Source organism: Protopterus annectens, chromosome 15.part0, assembly GCF_019279795.1.
Source record: "Protopterus annectens isolate FY-2018-M chromosome 15.part0, PAN1.0, whole genome shotgun sequence".
Lineage (NCBI taxonomy): Eukaryota > Metazoa > Chordata > Ceratodontiformes > Protopteridae > Protopterus > Protopterus annectens.
Window position 1 is genome coordinate 276,759,147 of NC_056749.1, and position 19,921 is coordinate 276,779,067.

The 19,921-nt window shown below is 38.5% G+C and overlaps 1 protein-coding gene across 2 annotated transcripts in view; it reads right to left on the reverse strand.

Annotated features, from left to right (window-relative positions):
- LOC122789637 (serine/threonine-protein kinase Nek4-like) overlaps nucleotides 1-19,921 on the reverse strand; it is a 246,490-nt gene that overhangs the window by 81,499 nt on the left and 145,070 nt on the right. For both annotated transcript variants that reach the window (XM_044057045.1, XM_044057047.1), the window contains one exon: nucleotides 4,106-4,306. In XM_044057045.1, the coding sequence (XP_043912980.1) occupies nucleotides 4,106-4,306 (201 nt within the window). The remainder of the gene's footprint in view (nucleotides 1-4,105; nucleotides 4,307-19,921) is intronic.

The window sequence follows — 19,921 nt, forward strand, 5'->3', positions numbered from 1 at the left end:
ACTGCAGGATAGAGGTCACCTTTCTTATCAGGGACTGATACCAGAATATAGGCAGAGAAAAAGAAATAGGGGGATCCTAAGCATACGGCAAGCACTGGTAGAGTTTTTAGAAGACTCGAGAAAAGAAGCTGCTGTTAAAAAGGAATAATTCGTAGAGCATACCAAATATTGCATGATAACCATAAGAATCAATCAGAGGAGGTTAGAAAGTGCTGGGAAGCAAGACTGGATAAGCAATTCACAAATAATGGGGGATATATGTATGTCTCCCAAATATGCAACAAAGTCTAGAAGATTTAGGATTTTTGCTTGTAACTGTTTACATAGGTATTTTTGTATCCCAAGTAGACTCCAAAGATATTTTCCTCAGGTAGACAACAAATGTTGGAAATGTGATGGAGAAGAAAGCAGTAACTGGGATCATATTTTCTGGGAGTGTAATGAGTTGGCAGACTTTGAAGATTCCCTGCAGATTGCTCTGTTGGCAATACTCGGTGAACAAACTGGTGTAACTAAGGAAATTATTTTTTTTGAGCTAAGATACAGAATTGGAATTGTCTAGGCATAGTAAGCCCTTGCTGTGTCCAATTATGGTGGCTGTCAAAAAAGCAATTACTAGAAAATGGAAATCAAAGTCTAAACCAACATTACTAGAAGTAGTGAATATACTAACAGAGAAAACAACTGGAATTGGGAGCTTTAGGAAAGGGTAGGAGCAAACTACATAGGAAAAATGGGAATGGGGAACAATGCATGCAGAGGTGGAACAAGGTGTAAAAGAAAGCTGGATCTGAATTAGCTATGCAATGTTTTACTGACAATGACTGGATATATTATAAGTGATGTATAATCTTTGCAATTAAAATTATTTCAATATGGTTTGTTTTCATTTATATAAATGCATGATTGCCTATGTTATAAGTGATAACATAATAAAGATTTTTTTTTTGTTTAAAAAAAGGAAGCTAAGTCAATTTCTCAAGAACAAAATTAAGGTCCCAAGAAGAAGAAGTAAGCTTTCTTGGATGCCAGATATGAAGGATGTCTTTTAAAACTTAACTTCAAAACAAGAAGCCAAAGGTGTATTCAGAGCCAGACTAGCTGAAATGGCTGGCAAATGCACTTTAACAAATGATGATGCCAAACCAGAAATAATCAACTCAGACAAATAAGAAAGGGCTATAGTAACCCCCACAGAAAAAGGGTCTAGGTCATGCTGGAGACCCCAAAAAGAAAATCTCTTCCATTTAGACACACATGATTTTGATGGCCTCCTTTAAAACCTACAGTATGTCCTCAGAAAATTGGTGCCTAAAATGAATCAAAAGCATATCACCCAAAGTGTCAACTGAAGAGTGTACAAGTGAGGGTGAATAGGAGATCCCATGTCTTCTATGAGAAGATCCATCCTGTGCAGTAATTTGTAATGATTGCCCCTGATCAGGTGGAATAGAAGGGGGAACCAGTGCTGTCTGGGCAAAAAGGAAGTCACCAGCAAGATATGGAGTGTGTCCAACATGATTTTGTGCAAGACCATTGGTAGTAAATGAAATGGAGGATAGGCATACAGAAACATCCCCTTCCAAGAAAAACATATGGTGTTCACTTTCCAAGCCAGAGAACATGGCACTCGAACAGAACTGGGGAAGCTGTTTGTTCAGAGGGAAGGCAAAAAGATCTACCTGAGGAGTACCCCACCAGGGAACAATGTCCAGAAACACGTCCCTGTAAAACATCCATTCATGATGATTTGTCCTGGACCTGTTCAAAGAGTCTGCCACCAGACTGTGCACTGAAGGAATGTAAATTGCCTGAAGAGCCAAGGGTTGGTGGACTGCAAAATCCTAAGTCTGAAGAGCCAACCAGCAAACAAGGAAAGATTTTGTGCCCCTTTGCTTGTTCATGTAACACATTACTGTGCTATCTGTAAAAAATTTAGAGGACCTGAAACCCAAAGGAAATGAAAAGTCTGGGAGCTAAAAGTAGAGAACTCATCGCCTTGATACTGATATGGTCTGTCAGTTGTTTGGGAATAAAGACCCCTACACTTTTAGATTGTTGTTGGAGGCTCCCCAACCATAATCAGAAGCATATGTGTACAGTTCCTGAGTAGAGGCAGCAGCCTAAAAAGGCAGTCCCTGATTCAAGGAAATCTGGTGAAATATCGATCTTCAGGCAAAGTAAGAGACAGACCAGATACTCCAGAGGCTGGCAGTGCTGGAGCCAGTCTTTGAGATACCTTTGAAATTTCCTCATATGGAGTCTGACAAAAAGAAGCAATGGAATGGTGGATGCCATATATCCCAGAGCTTGAAGAAATTCCTTTGCAGAAAGAATTGGAAGAGGAAGAAAAGGCTGGACATAAGCAGTCAAAGAGAGGATCTAGGAATATGAAGGAAAAAGTCCTTCATATCTAGAGATACCAGAAAGACATGAAGAAGCAACAGAGGGAAAGGTGCTTGAAGAGACAACATCCTGAAAGAAGGAACCTTGAGAACAGTGTTGAGAAAGGGCAGGTCTAGAATAGACCTCTATGACTCCCCTCCTTCCTGGGAACCAGAAACATTCTAGAATAAAAATCTATTCCCTGCTTTGAAAAGAGAACATGTTGGATGGTTCCCTGATCCACTAGATCCTGCAGAAAAAGGGAAAACGAGGGAGCTGGTGAAGAGGAGGCTGAGAAAGGCCAGAGAATAGAGGTAGGGACTTGCAAGCCATGAAATAACCATTTCGGATTATGGAGAGTACCCAGGTATCTGCGGTTATCTGTTGCCTTACAAGAAAGGAAAGTGACTGCCTGAGGGACAGTGGAAACTAGCCGAGGAGAAAGGGAGACTAGATGTGAAACAGAGGCAGATTTGTCAGGAAAGGAAGGATTTTGGCTGCTAGAACTCTAAGTAGGCTTGTCTTGGAAAATGTGCTTAACAGCTCTCTTGTTCCTGGCAAGTTGCCTAGCCTGCCTACAGACAAAAGAAGGTTTAGATGGATAATTCCTCTAGAACTTAGGGACAGGGAAAGCAAAGTTCTGCTTCTAGACCTGTATAATATTACCCTTATCCTGAAGAGTTTCAAACAATTCTGCATCAACAGTACCAAAAAGCTTCTGGTTGTCTAAAGGGGACTCTAAAAGTTTGGCCTTAATATTTTCAGGTAAGGCTTGAAAGTGCAACCAAAAAGTATCTCCTTAACCAGCTCGGTAAACAGCATACAGATTGAATTCAGAGGTAGTGTTCAGATGAGCGGCAAAGAAATTCGGAGGATTAGGCATCCACATATTACATATGTACCTTATGTTTTGCATGTATGACATACATCTGGTGTATGATGCCTGGAAGGTGCAAAGACTTTGGTATGCTAGCCAACTTTTCAGCTATCCTCAGCAGGATATTCCAAGACTAAAGGATACTGGAACAGTGATAAGGATGCATGTTTTTGCAAAGGACAGCAAATGCTGGTGAAGGGAAGAAAGAGTATGTGTGAACCAAAGGCAAAGGAGATTCCTGTTGTGAGGCCAAATGACTGAAGACATCCATGGTGAATACCACAGGTTGCAAGCTGTACTATCCGTAACCTGTAATACTCACAGGCTGACCATGGACTGGGGCACTGAATAGCACTATCTGGTTTTCTAGCATCTATCTGTTGAACTGTTGGTAATGGGTGATCTCATGTGATGTAGACTTCATCATTTTCTATGATGCTTTGTGGCTCATGTTTCCAATGTCTTTCACCCACTTCAATACCATAATGTTTGCACAATCACCAGTACAACAGTCATGCCACATTATTATGTTTACTCCATTGTAAAGTTTCAAATATACCCTTAGACTCTGGCCCAAATTTAGACCGCCCCAGAACTTCTCTTTTATGTATAGGACAAATATAATCATTGTCATTCTTACAAGGGAAGTACTCTGTTTTGCCTTCTGAAGTTTTATGCTATTTCCCAACATTTAGGATTCCTTTTCCAAGCTGAACCAGAAGACAGCTCTGTTTCTTTAATATGTAATCATGTCACTGAAACCTACAAAATCTCATGCATGTAATGCATGCTACCAGTTTATCACGTCACTCTGTATATAAAAAATGTAGTGCTTCAACTTACCAATGCATCTTTCGCGCAACGTCTTCAATGTTGCTGACAGGGGGTAGGATCTCTCTTGTCCCCTACTTTCATGAAAGGCTGCATTATCTGCCTCTACTTCCATGGCACAGCGGGCATTGTTAACCACATCAGTAAGATGCTCCTCCTCATCTTCTTCAAAATCATCTGGGTAATCAGTGCAATCAACTTCATCAGATGTCTCTTTTTTGGATGTGAGAAAAAATACTTATTAATAATGACAAACATTTGAATTCCAAAAAGATCCTTAATCCTCCTCCACAGTACATGCTAACTATATATATATATATATATATGTATATATATATATATATATATATATATATATATATATATATATATATATATATATACACACATACATATACACATACATATATGTATATATATATACATACATACAACACAGACGTTATCTATTGTAATGTATACTACTGCTTCTGTTTTTCTGTGCTACTGTAAATACATATTTAAGCATACTTTTATAACTGTAAATGTCAGATGATAAACGAGCAAAAACAGATGTTGTAAAGCTATATATTCAGAGTGCATCTTTTTCTGGATGTGTTTCAGTTTTTGCCAAACTAAAATTACCTTAACATACATATGTATTTGTTACCAGTTGTCCTAAATGTACAGTTTTTGTTTATACTAGTGATATTTTATAACTAAGGAATGAAAGAAAAGCATACAGAAGACAAATCGAATGTTAGCAAAATACATTACTGTGTCTATTTTTACTGCTTTTACAGATCACAGCTTGATTGCCTGAAGTTTGGGAGGCAGCATAGTTAACAACTGTACCTCATTATAAGGAGTATTCCTCTGTCTGTGTGTTAAAAATTTCTAGTTTAGTTAATACATATCTAGATGCTAGATATTTGTATCATCTGTGCAATGAACAATAACTTCTACTCTGAACCTAGCTAATTGTTCTACACTATATCCTTATAAAATAATTTCTTATCAATATATTCAATTTCTTTCTTAAAATCCATTGGTTGAGTACGTAAACTTTTAGCCCTTACAATGTATAAATACTGGAGGGAATTAATTACTAACCTAGGATGGTCATTCGCATGCAAAAATATTTAAACCAGTTATGTTTAATAACAGTGGTACAAAGACTACTATTTATTACATATAACGTCAAATCCAAAATTTTATACCATTTTGGCTGGTATGAGAAGTAAAATTCAGACCATATCTATTATTAATATTCTAGCAATAGAATTGCTTGTTGTATTTCTCCTTTTAAAATGAAAATTAGATCATCCACAAAACAGTAATATGCAATACTTCAACATTTTTCATTCACAAAAGGATAAATAAATTCTCTTTCAAACATTCCCATAAAATAGATTCTCATATGAAGTTGCAAATCTGGCCCCCACTGCTGTTTCATAATTCTGTATATAAAAATCTTTCCCAGAATGAAAACAATTATGCCAGGGCAAATTCCACTACCTCTAATACAAATATACTTTATGAATTTTCACCCAAGAACATTCTCAAAGCATCCAGGCCATCATTATGTTTTATTTTTCCATAAAGATGTTTACATCACATACCATACAATAGTAATCATGTTCCCATTGTATGTTCTGTAATTTCATCTTGCAAAGGCTTTAAAAAAGTACAAACTAGTGAAAGGTATAAAACAACTTCCAAAACAAAACCAAGAGACCATCAACCACCAATAGGTAAAAGCTTCCACAGACATTTTAATATCCAACAAAACCAGTGAAGTAAGCGCTTTCGTCTTGCTTCAGTGAACAAAACTTCATCAGACTAGTACAAAAAAACAAAAAAAAAACAAAATAAATTTCTTTAAATAGATCCCCGGGTCACATGATGAGTTAATTAATGAATTAGTTACATCATAAAATCAGCACTTTAAAATGTTAAAACAACACAACAGGGCTAAACTGAACTAATGATCCACATATTTTTATATATGTTTGTATACAAACTCATATGTACGTACACATATTTTCTTTTATGCAAACCTGTTAAATCAAATTAGAATTTTAAATATAAAGGTGACTGCTTCAAGTTTGTACAACCATGTCCCCTACAGAGTACACTACCTTTGTAGGCTTCTCAATTTTAAAATACAAGCTAGGGAACATGCATCATTCTAGCCCGGTGGGGTGTAGACATTTAACCTTATTTGCCATAGTAGTTCCTGTAATTCTAATTTTAAAGACAGGGGGCCACCCTGAGGGTCTGGTTCAACTTGGTCTATAATCCTAAAACCAAAACTATGTTCAGGGTGTTCGTGTACATGTTTTGTTAACATATTCTCCATTTTTGATTTTTTTTAATACTGTATATGTGCTCGTATACACTTTCTTTAAACTTTCAGTCGGTTTTCCCGACATAATAGCAAGAACATAATTTACAAGTAGCTAGGTAGACAACACTTTTGGAACCACAATTAAACCTTTTGTTGTACTTATACTTTTTATCCCTAATACAGAAAGTGGACCCTACTTCCATAAATCTGCAGTTTTTAGTGTACCCTGTAGGGGACATGGTTGTACAAACCCGAAGCAGTTACCTTTATATTTAAAATTCTAATTTGATTTTAACAGGATTGCATAAAAGAAAATATGTGTACATATATATGAGTTTGTATATAAACATATATAAAAATATGTGGATCATTAGTTCAGTTTAGCCCTGTTGTGTTGTTTTAACATTTTAAAGTACTGATTTTATGATGTAACTAATTCATTAGTTAACTCGTCATGTGACCTGGGGATCTATTTAAAGCAATTGATTTTGGGGGTTTTTTTGTACGAATCTCATGAAGTTTTGTTCACTGAAGCAAGACGAAAGAACTTACTTCACTGGTTTTGTTGGATATTAAAACGTCTGTGAAGGTTTTAAAAAACTCCATTCAGTCCTGGTTAAATAAAACGATTATGCCTGCAGCCTTAGTCCTATGAAATAAAGAGGATGGACCTACTCTTTTCAGATCTAAGTACATACTTTAATATTGAGGAAAGAAAAGAAGAAAAATAAATAATAATTATGAATAAAGTAAGGGTAGAGGTAATCCAATTAATTGAATTTCTAGAGGTGTATGCTTGCCAGAACAAAAATGAAGGGGAAAAAACATGCAGACTGTTTGTCCATTTTAATCAAGAAATAAAAATAACTCTGAAATCAAAATTTTGTAATATATTACAAGTCCGAAAGCTGTACAAGGAGACATCTGTAAGTAACAAGTATGCGGGGTCTTCACTTCAGACACTTTTATTCCTTGCATGTTCTTCTAAATGAAGAAAAATGCAGGGGTGAGAAATAATGTCCTTTCCAGTATGTTTTGAAAGCTTATGCCTCTCTGCTGTAAGGCTGTACAGTTTGTGCACGTGGTTTGAATGTCATGAGGGAGATATGGAGGAAAAAACAACAAGTATCAGCACCTCTAGGGCCTGGTTCATTAAATGGCCATTAAGAAATGAGCATCTTCCTAAAACAGAAAGAGAAACTGAAGGACACGACATCTGCTAAGAAATCAAAATAATGAGAAGAACTTATGCAACCCAAGGGAGCTAATTAATCTAAGTACAATCATTAGTAAACAGCAGGTTAAGACTTATGACCTTGAAAATAGATGACACATATGAAACATTGTAATGCTGGGCCAACAGACAGTCCTAAATCAGACAATATTTAGAAAAAAGATTTGCTTACTGCATTCAACATAAGCATGTCCCAAGGAACGACTCCATTTAGACAGACCATAAGCAGACAGGGAATGCATATTTAAAAACATCCTGATGTGTGGTGTGCACAAATTGCTGCCATTAAACAACAGGAGTAATATAAAGCTTCAAATATGAAATAAAAGGACATTCTTACAATGTGTGAAAAATAGAAATACTTCAGGATTTCTCCTTGGTACTGCACAAATTAATAAAACATCGAAAATATATGCACATTTGTGGAATCTTGAAGTCTAGAACTGGCTTAACGTCCTAGACAGAGCTGATTATGGCGTAGCAAGGACAAACTTTCTGTTTAAATCTCTGAAGCCGGTAATTCATTTTGTTAGTGGCTTGGTGGATCCATTTTAAGAAGTCAGGAGAGGGAGCTAAGATAATCCAGCACCAATGCAGGAGGTGAAGACACAGAAGATAAAGAACATTACAAAACAGATGTAACTGACTTTGATCTCTCGAATATGAAAGAGGACAGCTTTAGATACAGAAGAGTAGTGCAAAGCGCCAAATAAGCCTGCAGCGTTGACATACAGAAACTCAAGTTGGATAGCAAAATACAGCCTTTGAACCAGGTAGTTACTCAGAAAGTTTGCACTGCAGAAGATGGAAGAAGATATTATGGTGTAGAAAGAAGTGGAAGAGTTTGACTGGACTGAGAAAATGAAGCAGGAGAGACCCTATCTGCATACCTGTGAAGGAAAATCAATTAATCAAAGTAGCAAGCCAGCAGGAAATACCGTTAGTACAAAAAGACTCAACATATTTACTAACATCATACTTAGAAAGGTTGCTGGGGTTACAGACTGTGAAGAATGGGCAAAGCAATATTTAGGGTGGTCAAAGGGAGCAGCTGCCCTGAGTGCAAGATGTTATAGGGTGGAATTGGCACTGTCAAATGGGTGCGAAATGACAATTGGTCCCTGCAAGCAATCTTTCTAATTACGTAAGCAACCATAATCTCAGTCATGGTTTCTTAAATGCCTCTCCTTCAGTCAGTGGTATGATTTGTGTTATTAAGTGCAAGTTACAGGCAGCCCTGGCAACCACTTAAGTAGCCATGACTGAGATCTCTGCTGCATAAATTATTTTCAAGACTGTTTGCAGAAAAAAAGAGTGCGTGTCTGTGTGTGTGTGTGTGTGTGTGTGTGTGTGTGTGTGTGTGTGTGTGTGTGTGTGTGTGTGTGTGTGTGTGTGTCTGCAGATACTTATATATAGTAAAGTATGTACCATAACTAGCCATCTGTGTTGTCCATTTTCATTCTTCCTTAACTTAAGGGTCATGGATCCAACCTCGGATCTGACTTGGCCACATTTCACAGACTTCAGATCCAACTCTCGAGCTCCTCCCTATAGTCATAATTCCCGAGTCCATCCCCAATACCTCAGATCAAGTTTGCTGCCTTAAACGTTTTATTATGTGATAGCAGAGAAGAAGAGAAATTAAACCACGGCTCAAACCTTTCTTCCTCGACATATGAGACAAAGTCCACAGCCATGTAAATCTTGGTGGCAGTCATGAAAGTATATTCCAGAGTACTGCTCAACCAAAGGCAGCTCATCTTCTGGAGATTATATCCAATTTGTAATCAGACCATGTGGCTGCTGCACAGATATTAATGGAAGTTTTTAGACCAGAAGGCAGATAAAGTGGCTATAGAGCTAGTAGAATGGTCCTTAGGTGGTTTTGGTAGGGGGAGGCCTTACTGAGAATATATCCAGGAAATGTAATTAGTTATCCATGTGGTCAATGTAACTTTAGAAACTGGGGAACTCAGTAGGCTAAGTGAAAAATAAATAAACAACTGTTCCATTTTTCTGAAATCTTTTGTTCTGTGTAAGTAAAAACATAGTTGTCTATGCACATCTAAAATATGTAGCACATATTCTCCCTTGTTTGAAAATGTTGGAAAGAAGACTGGTAACTGAGTGGTTTGATTTATATTTGACTTAGAAAAAAATTATGGCAGGAAAGAAGGACTGGTTCTTAAGGCAATTCTGTCTTTATGAAAAACAATGTAAGGAACTTTTGATGAAAGAGCCTGGAGTTTGGAAATCCTTTTAGCAGACGTTATAGCAACTAAAAAGGCGGTTTTCCAAGACAGGAACTTTGTCAGTTTTTGCTGAAGGTTCAGAAGGTTGTTAAGTTAAACCCTGAAGTACTACTGTTAAATCCCAGGGAGGTGGTGGTCTTTCACTGGAGGTCTAAGCAGGAAGATGCCCCTTCAGGAAAGCCTTACACAATGTGGAAGCAGCCAAGCAAGAAGTATTATCTCCTGAATAAAAGTTTGATATGACTGCCAACTGTACTTTGATTGTGGAAAAACTAGCACCTTCTTTAAAAAGAGAAGCTAAAAAGTCCAGTACAGCAGAAATGGGGCAGTGAAGGGATCAATGTTATTTTTCAGGGCCCAAACTGAAAATCTTTTCCATTTACTTTTGTAAATCCTCTTAGTGGCGTCTTTTTTGTGAGGATAAAAGTATACTGTGAACCAGGGAAGAAAGCCTGGGCTATCTAGCTACTAATTGGACTAGAGAATCCATGCAGTTAGTTTGAGGGCTGGGAAATTGGAATGTTTTATCCTGGAAGGATGTGACAGAAGGTCTAGACTGGGGTTCAGTATCCAAGGAAGATACCAAAAATGAAACCAAAGGAAGGGGAACTAGACCTGGTAAGGCCAGACAGGGGCAATGAGGATAACCAAGCTCTTCAACTGGATGGCTTTGTATAGGATAGGCGTAAAGAAGACCAGAGGGCCAAATGTGGACTAGGGCATCTCTCAGTGACTCCCCCTGAGGGGGAATTAGGGCAAAGTATCTTCTGCAATTGTTGTTGTTGGGAGAGGCAAAAAGACTGCAGCAAGATTGGCATCAATGACTGTAAATTTCCTCTGCCACTGACTGATTGACAGACCACTCATGAGGCATCAGAATGAGCCTGCTGAGTTTGTCCACTTGTAATTTGGATTTCCCTGGAATGTGCATTGCTACTAGAAAGTGGTTGGAGGAGATCACCCACTGACAATCTCATAAGTTCTCATCAGAGGGGGTAAGTTTGAGTTCCCCCTTGTTTGCTGATGTGCTACACCAGACATGCTGTCAGTTTGGATCTCAATGGTTCCTAGGGGGAGAACATCTTAAAATGCCTGCAATGTAAGTAGGACTACTCTCATCTCCAGGGCACTAATATGCAAATTGGTTTCTTAGGGGGATCACGTGCCTTGGACCATCCTTAACAAGAAATGCCCCTCACCACACTAGTTGGCAGATGTCCATGGTCACTGTGGCTGCTGGGGGAGACAGAATGAAGGAGTGACCTATGTAAATGTCATCTGACTGGATCCACCAGTAAATATGATTTGTGCATAACAGAGTTAAGTCTGACTGGGATGGACAGGAGCTGTTGATGAATAGACATTGAACAGCTAGAGTCCATTGAATGACATGCATATAGGAACATGCTAACAGGACTAATACTATACATGCTGCCAAGGAACCTAAGGCTTAAAGAATAAATCTGGCAGGATGAGCATGAGGAGAAAGAATCTGATGACCTAAGATCTGATCATGCATATGCAATGAGGAGGTAAAGGAGCAGTCTAACATATTGCGTTTAGATGTGCACCAATGAACTCCAGGCTCTTCACTGGAAGCAGTTTGGATTTGGGAAAACTGACTGCAATGCCTAGTGACTGGCAAATTTGTAGCAATTAGTCCCTGGACTGTTATAAGAGATACATGGTTGGGGCAGTTAGAAGCCAGTTGTTTAGGTATGGAAACACTCTTAATCCTTGCAGTCTCTGGTGAGCTGCTACTGCTACCATACACTTGGTAAACACCCTGGGGGCTGTGGTGAATCCAAAGGGCAGGGATCTGAACTGACAGTGACTGGCTCCCAGCCGAAAGCACAAATCTCTTCGGGAGCATCTGTTTATTTTGATGTAATAGTACGTGTCCTGATGATTAATTGAGCACATCCAATCGTCCTTGTGTAACTGACGCAGAATGGACTGAAACATGAGCATTTGGAACTTCGATTTCCTCACAACCTGGTTCAGGTTGCTTAGATCCAAAATTGGTCTTAGGTTCCCTGTCTTCTTTTGCACTAAAAAGTAACTTGAGTAAGTTCCAAATTCTCTCTGGTCTAGTGGGACCTCCTGGATGACTATTGTCCAGCAGCTTCTGAATTTCTTCAGCTGCAGCTTCTCTCTGACTGGGTGGAACATCAGGAAGCTTTCTTCATTTGGAAGATGACATTTGGGAAAATGGTATAAAGTTACTTCTGGATATTATTTTTAGCACCTAAGAATCTTTTTTTACAGCGGCCCAGGCATCTGTGTGCAAGGACAAGTATCACCCAACAGCTTCCAAAGGCAGGCAGTTTGGCAGCACTTCAGGAGTGCTGAAAGGGTCAGTCCAGAAAGGAATCTTAGAAACCTTGATTTCGCAGGCCTCCTTTGCCATGATGAAAGTGTCTTCTGTTTCAAGAGTTGCCTCTGCATGAATCCTGGAAAGATCCCTGGGATTTACAGAACCACATTTTCTTGCCTTCTCTTTGATTCCTTGAAAAGGATCATTGAGGGGTAGAAAAACAAATTCCAACAGCAGACAGGGTCTTTCCTTCCTGTTTACTGTGGGAAACTGTTTTTTTCACAGAAGGGCCAAACAGGGACGTTCCATCAAAAGAAGCATTGATGAAAGAAGACTTGAAAGGCTCCATAAAGTCACATAACTACATCCAGGCATGTCTCCTTATGCCTATGGCTGAACCAGTGGCCTGTGAGGTGCCTTCTGCTGCATGAGAAATCAGTTTCATGGATGCACCGGAAATAGGTAAAAGAGTGGCCAGCTATGAAGATGGTCTTTTGTAATCTTCTGCAGACATGGCCTCTGAGAGAGAGATTTTGAGAGTTCCTTGGCTAAATCCCTCTGCAGTCTCATAAAGTGTGTCATATAGTTCAGGGACCTCAAGGCAAAGGTCACTGAAGTAAACACATGCTTTCCAAACATGTCCAACTCTCTGAGCTCTCTGTTAGGGGGGTGGACATAGAAGCACTGTTCTGCAAGTTCCTTCTAGGTGGCTACAGTCACAGTCATTGCATCAAAAGGCACGCCTTTGCTCCAATGGGGTTTATCTTTCAGAGGAGCTACAATTTTGTCTGGACAGCATGGGATAGGTGCAACTGAATCTGATTCCTTCCATGCCTGGTGAGAGCCTAGGTCAACAAGCTCATCGACTGAGGGAGTTACCCAAGACATATATGGGCCAGCACCAACAGCCTCCAAAAGTGCTAACTCCTCAGGGGCATGATTATCTGATGACCAACTACCTTTCTGCTTAAGGATTTTCAAAATTTTTCCAAATGAGACGTCATCAGGTGGTGATCTGCTTCGTCGAAGTCAGTATCTTTGGTGAGAGATTCCAAGAGGGAGTCTATGTGCCTACTTTTATACATTCTTCTTTGGTGAACCTCATCAATGGGATGCCCTGGGAAGGTGTCTGAACAGAAGTGTAGTTCTTTCATGGGAACTGTCTGGATGTTAGATGGAACCATAGAGGGAAAGGGGTAGTATTCAAGGATGTATGAGAGACTGGATCTCTTGAATGAGAAAACATCCCTTCCATAACCTTGAAGGCAGACAGACACAGAGAAGCCATGACCAGCCACAACAAAGTCAAGACTTCCAATGCAGGCGGATCATGACTTTGTCCAGATCCATGCCTTGACAAAGGAACCGGACCCAAGCTATCTAGTACTGAGGCTCTGAGGCACAAGGATCAGAGCAGACTCTTCGATTCACAGACTCATCCCAATCCGAAGGAATATGAGCAGACCTGGTCACAGTGGTCAGGGAAGGTCGAAGATGTAATTCTCTTAGGCTCAGGCACTGGTACTCTCAGAACTGTTGGATCCTGATCAGAAAGAGAAGGATGGATCACAGAAGGAGATACAACTGTATGGGCAGTGGCAGGAAGACTCACAGATCCAATGAGAGATGGAGACACTATAACCCCCATCTGGATTTGAGCTCTGAGGAAATTTCTCATCATCCTATTCACTTCCGCTTCAGAAATACTCTTTTTTTTAATTTCTCCAAATCTTTTGGGTTTTTAATACCATGACGGGAATGGACCCCATTCCTAAGTCAAAGTACGATTAAAGTTCATGAAATTAGTATTGTTTCAGTCTCTGATGTCAGCCAAAAGTGCTCTTTGCTGCACCCACAATGTGCCCAGTAATGACTCCTTCTGCAATTTGTATGAAGTTACATGGATTGGTAACATATCTAAATACGATTGTAGATTCTTTTTTATAAGACCCATTGGTCCTACTATTATTGGAATGGTCTGGGTATCTTTCTTCCACATTGCTCTCATTTCTGCCAATAGATCCTGGTATTTCATGACTTTGTATCTCCCTGTATGCAAGACACAGTAGTCACTGGGTGAGGCGATTTCAATGATCATTGATCAATGCTACTCTTCTCTTCTTTTCGTGGACCACTATATCCAGTTTTCTAGCATCTATCTTTTCAACTGTTGGTAATGGGTGATCCCATGTGATATAAACTTCATCATTTTCTATGATGCTTTGTGGCTCATGTTTCCAGTGTTTTTCAGACACTTCAATACCATAATGTCTGCACAATCCCCAGTGCAACAATCTTGCCACATTATTATGCCTTTCAGTATACAGTCCTTCTGCCACTAGTATGTTACAACCAGCAACAAATTGTGCGACTATTTCCAATTTGGTTTTATAAAACCTACATTTGTCTGTATTTACCACATGTTCAATGAACTTTATAAACCAGCGTGTATGTAGCCCACTATCTTGGGCTGCCAATATTAACCTTTCATCTCCTGGTTTGAATTCTCCTCTCCTTAACCATTCCTGTGTTTGTTTTTTATCTACTTCTGGTTTGATTTCCAGCCCTGCTTGACGCCGATATGCTTCTGTCAAATTAAGCAGAGAAGTCATCTTAGATTTATTCTCCTCATGTTTCAAAACTTTCACTACATTTGGGTCTTGTGAGGTCAGCAGATATGTGTGGAATCCCACAATTGCAGATCTATATATGTAATCAGTTTCAAGGAGGCCCATCCCTCCTTCAGAAATGGGAATATATAATCTTGGCATACACTGATTTTTATAAATCATTTAGTGAGCATGAAGCATCCTTCTTGTTTTCCTATCTAATCAATCCAACACATTTTGGGGCCAGTCAATCACTCCAAAACTGTAAGTTAGGACAGGAAGAGCAAATTGGTTTATAGCTTGGATTTTGTTCCTAGATGTCAACGCTGTTTTCAGAATTAATCTTTTGAAGTATTCCTTACAGAGTTTTATTCACATTTCATCCTTCATCAATTCTCAAATATTTATAAACTCTTCTTGCTCAAGTTCTTTTATATCACATTCATATTCCAAACCTGATGTTTTCCTGGTGATGCAGTTTTCCTGCTTTAAAGGTTGCTTTTGCACACTTATCAAAATCAAATGTCATTCTTGTATCATCTGAAAAAGTTTTAACAACCTACAGCTGTCCTTTCAGTTCCTCATCTGATGAGCTATACAGTTTTAAATCATCAACAAAGAGAAGATGAGAAGTCTTTACACTTTGTTGTTTTCTAGGAGCCAGATTATAGCCATGACCTAAGCTGTTAAGTAGACAGTTTAATGGATTATGGGCAAGGCAAAACAGCAGCGGTGACAAAGAGTCACCCTGGAATATCCCCCTTTGAATTTCTATCCGTGGGACAATAATTTGTCCTTTATCATGGCTTAACTGCAAAGTGACCAAACCAAAAATACGCAAGGAAGACAAAAGTGCACGGATCAAACCAATGTAATATTAAGTCCAAAAAATATACAGCACAAGGGAAAGATGAAAAAATCTTTAAGAATTTATTGTGGCAAACCCCATAGATACAGTGGAATGAATGTTTTCTGATGCACTGAAGAAGGCTACAACTTTCTAGCTGAAACCGGTTTGCTTTTACTGTATCTATGGGGTTTGCCACAATAAATTCTTAAAGATTTTTTCATCTTTCCCTTGTGCTGGATATTTTTTTGGACTTAATATTAATTGCAAAGTGGTCTGCCACTGTTTCATGGTCACTGTAACATAGTTGATTAGTGTAGGGTGTATCTTATACATTTTTAAGCACTCTTTTATCCATGAATGTGGGATAATATCAAATGCTTTTTTGTAGTCAATCGATGCCATACTAAGATTCTTCCCTTTTTTACAGTTCTCCACTATGACTTTATTTAACAACAAATGATCCTTTGTTCCATATGACTTTCTTTTATTGCCCTAATAATATCACAAAGATGGAACATAGAAAAGAAGATCAGTAAAGTAGAAGTTAAAAAAATAGAAGTTGAAGTTATGGAGTGCCTGCGAAGTGAAGGATTTGATGTAGCAAGTCTAACACAGGTTACATCACAGCAGGATGGAGTGAGTCAGAAAACATCTGAAGAAATATGGACATGGGAAAGAAAATGAGATTTAATATGGTATAATATTTATGCAAAGGAGAAAGCAAAACTAACCAATACAAAAAGATCAGAACTAAAGATATCTGAAGAGAAATGCAGGCAAAGGAATCCAGACATGGAAAACTTTACAATACAAAAAATAAGAAGACAAAGAGGAAAAGTAGAAAAGGAGATTAGTAATGGAGAAGTTAAGAAATAAAAAGTGAGGTTATGGAGTACCTGCAAAGTGAATGATTCAGTGTAGAAAATCTAATTCAGAAAGCACCACAACAGGATAGAGTAATGGCTATCCAAATTAAGGGGAGACCAGTGGAACAAGAAGCAACTAGTCAGGTGCCATATGAAGATAATTTGAAGCCTTCCACAGGAAACCAGTATAGACGTTCACTTGAAGCTAGACAGCAAAGGAAGGAACAGGAAACTGTGAAAACTGATGCAGTCAATGTTGAAGAGTGATAGGCCATTGAGTTCCCATATGATAGATCAACCGATGGCACAGGATGAAATTAACGAGAATATGCCACAAGAAGATTCTATAGAATCTTCTATAGAATAAACAAACTTCATCGGATCTGATGAAGTTTGTTTATTACAGACAAAAGCGTTAATCTTCTACAGAATGCCCACACGAATTGGAAAACAAGGGATGTGCCCTCAGTTTGGAAGAAAATGAGCTAAGAGCAGAGTTGCTTGATTTAGTAGACATAGACAAATATGCTAAGATCAATGAAAGAAATAAATGCAGAAGGTTAATAAACCTCAAAAAGTCAGAAGTCTGATAAAACAAATGAACACAGTAATTAGGACTGTTCATAGAGATCCATGTGATTTAACAGAAGTAAACAGGATACATTACTGTGCTGCTAAATTAATAACTGATAAAGTTCTACTACAAGAACACAGGGTAGTGAGGGAAAGAAAGGGGAGAAATTGAACACCATCATGGAATTATCGAAGAGAGAATACTATAAAGCAACTAAGACAAGAAGTGTCACTATCAGAAGAGTATAGAAGAGGGAACAGATCAACAAAAATACTCCGAAAGATAGACGTGATAAAAGCAATGCACAGTATTAGAACAGACCAGGATCTATCACGCAGTATCGCAAATAAACACAAAAAATTTCAGCACAGACAGAAAAACTTAGAAGATATGATAAAGGAAAAATACAAAATAAACAATTTATTGATGATCCAAAAAGGTTTTATAGAGAATTGGGAAATAAGGTAAAAGGAATTGAAAGACTGCCAAAAAAAAGAAGAAATAGATACATTTTGGAAAAGTATCTATGAAGATCCTGTGGAACATAAAGATGCTAACAGGATAGAAGAAGTTAAAGAAAGAACAAGAGGTTTAAAGGTACAGGATATGAAATGGGATGAAGTAACAGCCGGAGAGATTGAAACAAAGTTAAGAAAAGCCTCTAATTGGAAAACCCCAGGCCCAGATGCAGTACCTAACTTTTGGATGAAAATATTAACATCTTTGCATGAAGATTTAGCCATGAATAAGAACAATTTACATGTGCACCCCGAACAGACACCAACCTGGTTAAAAACAGGAAAAGCAATGCTCCTTCTTAAGAGTAAATCTGCAAGCTACCCTAAAAATTAGAGGCCACTAACTTGCCTTCTGACAACGTATAAACTATACACGGGAACTGATGCTGACAGAGTTTATAGTCATTTAGAAGAAAACAATTATGGCAGTAAAACAAAAGGGCAATAAAAGAAAGTCATATGGAGCAAAGGAAAAAAAAAACCTATCCACTTCCGCTTCAGAAAGACTCCTGGAGGACCTGACAGATGATTTAGTAGACTGAGGTCTGGAGTGTTTTCTCAGAGTTTGCATAAGTGAAGAGTGGAGCCAAGGAGAAATAAGGTCGACCATGAACTCGGGTGAGCAAGCTCTCAGTGTACATGAAGTGCTAGGTATCAGATACGATTATTTCAGATCTATAGGTTGGACAGTGGGACTGGCTAATAACTATCAAATGCAAAGACTTGAGATTTTCTCTTTGGATCCAAAGAACTTGGATCCGATGAATTTCAAAATTTTTGTGGGGGCTCAGAGAATGACCAAGTTTTTGGAGATTTTAGTGGAGATCACTTCCTAAGCTCAAATGGAGCCTTGAATGATTTGCTGGGGGTTTAAGCCCCAGAGGAGGAAAAAGAGGAAGAAGAACAAGAGGCATAAGAAGAGGAAGAGGAAGAAGAAGAGGAAGTGGAAGAAGAAGAAGAGGAAGAAGAAGATGATAATCCTTTGAGGGCAAGTTTGTCTCATCTGTCCCAACAGCCCTGGATTTAAACATGGTAAAACTGGTACAAGTTGTACCCAGATGTGCTGCTTTCCCTGTGGGCATCCAAGTTCAGAATTATGTGCCCACAGGAAGTCCATTTTTTAAATCCTGTAGGCTTCTCAGCCATATTAACTGTCAATAATAAGAACGAAAATTAGGATAGAATGGAAAGTAAATTATAACTAACTTTATTTCTTAAAAGGTAAATTAAGATTGTAGAAAGAAGGACTACCGACAATGGTAGTTATAAATACCCTATTTATCTGCGCAAAAAAGAGGGATAGCAAAGGGTAAATATATATAAAGACAGGTACAAATAATGGTACATGAAAGTTACCATGAAAACGTAAATCACTAACAGACAGAATACATCAAACTACTGAGAGGGAGGGGGAACTATAAAGTAAATTACTAATCAGAAAAGGAAGTGGTTTTAATACTCAAAAAATACTTACTACACAACCTGAAACAATAACAGAGTGGAGCCATGTCCATGCGAGATGGCAGAAAATGAGATCTAAGGTACTGGGGATGGACTACAGCATTATGGGTTCATGGAGGAGCTCAAGAGTTGGATCCTAAGTCTGTGAAATGCAGCTGAGTTGGATCCAAGGTCAGAGCCATAATCCATACATTGAAGAATAATGAAAAGGACAACATCAGATGTGTGTGTGTGTGTGTGTGTGTGTGTGTGTGTGTGTGTGTGTGTGTGTGTGTGTGTATATATATATATATATATATATATATATATATATATATATAGATAGATATATATAGACAGATATATATGAGTCTACTGCTTTTGGTCGAATTACGTTTGATCAAAAATGATTTCAGGCAGCCCACTTCACTGAAAGCTCATTGGTCGAATTCCGTTTGGTCGAAAATGGAATACAGCAAGTGCCCCACTGCAGTGCGACCTTGGAATAAGAATATAAAGTTAAAGGGGGGGTGTGGGGGCATAGCCCCCCCACATTTTGCAACTAGTTTTTACTGACGTCATATGTTTCAATGTATTTTTAATGGATACACAAGTATATAATAGTGAATACACTGCAATTATGGGGGAGGGCTATGGCCCCACTCCCCTAAATTTACATTCTCACTCCAGGGTCGCACTGCAGTGATGCAGGGGCTATATTCCATTTGCGACCAAATGAGTTTTCAGTGAAATGCATTTTCGGTGAAGTGGGCTGCCTGAAATCATTTTCGACCAAATGTACTTCGACCAAAAGCAGTAGACCCATATATATATATATA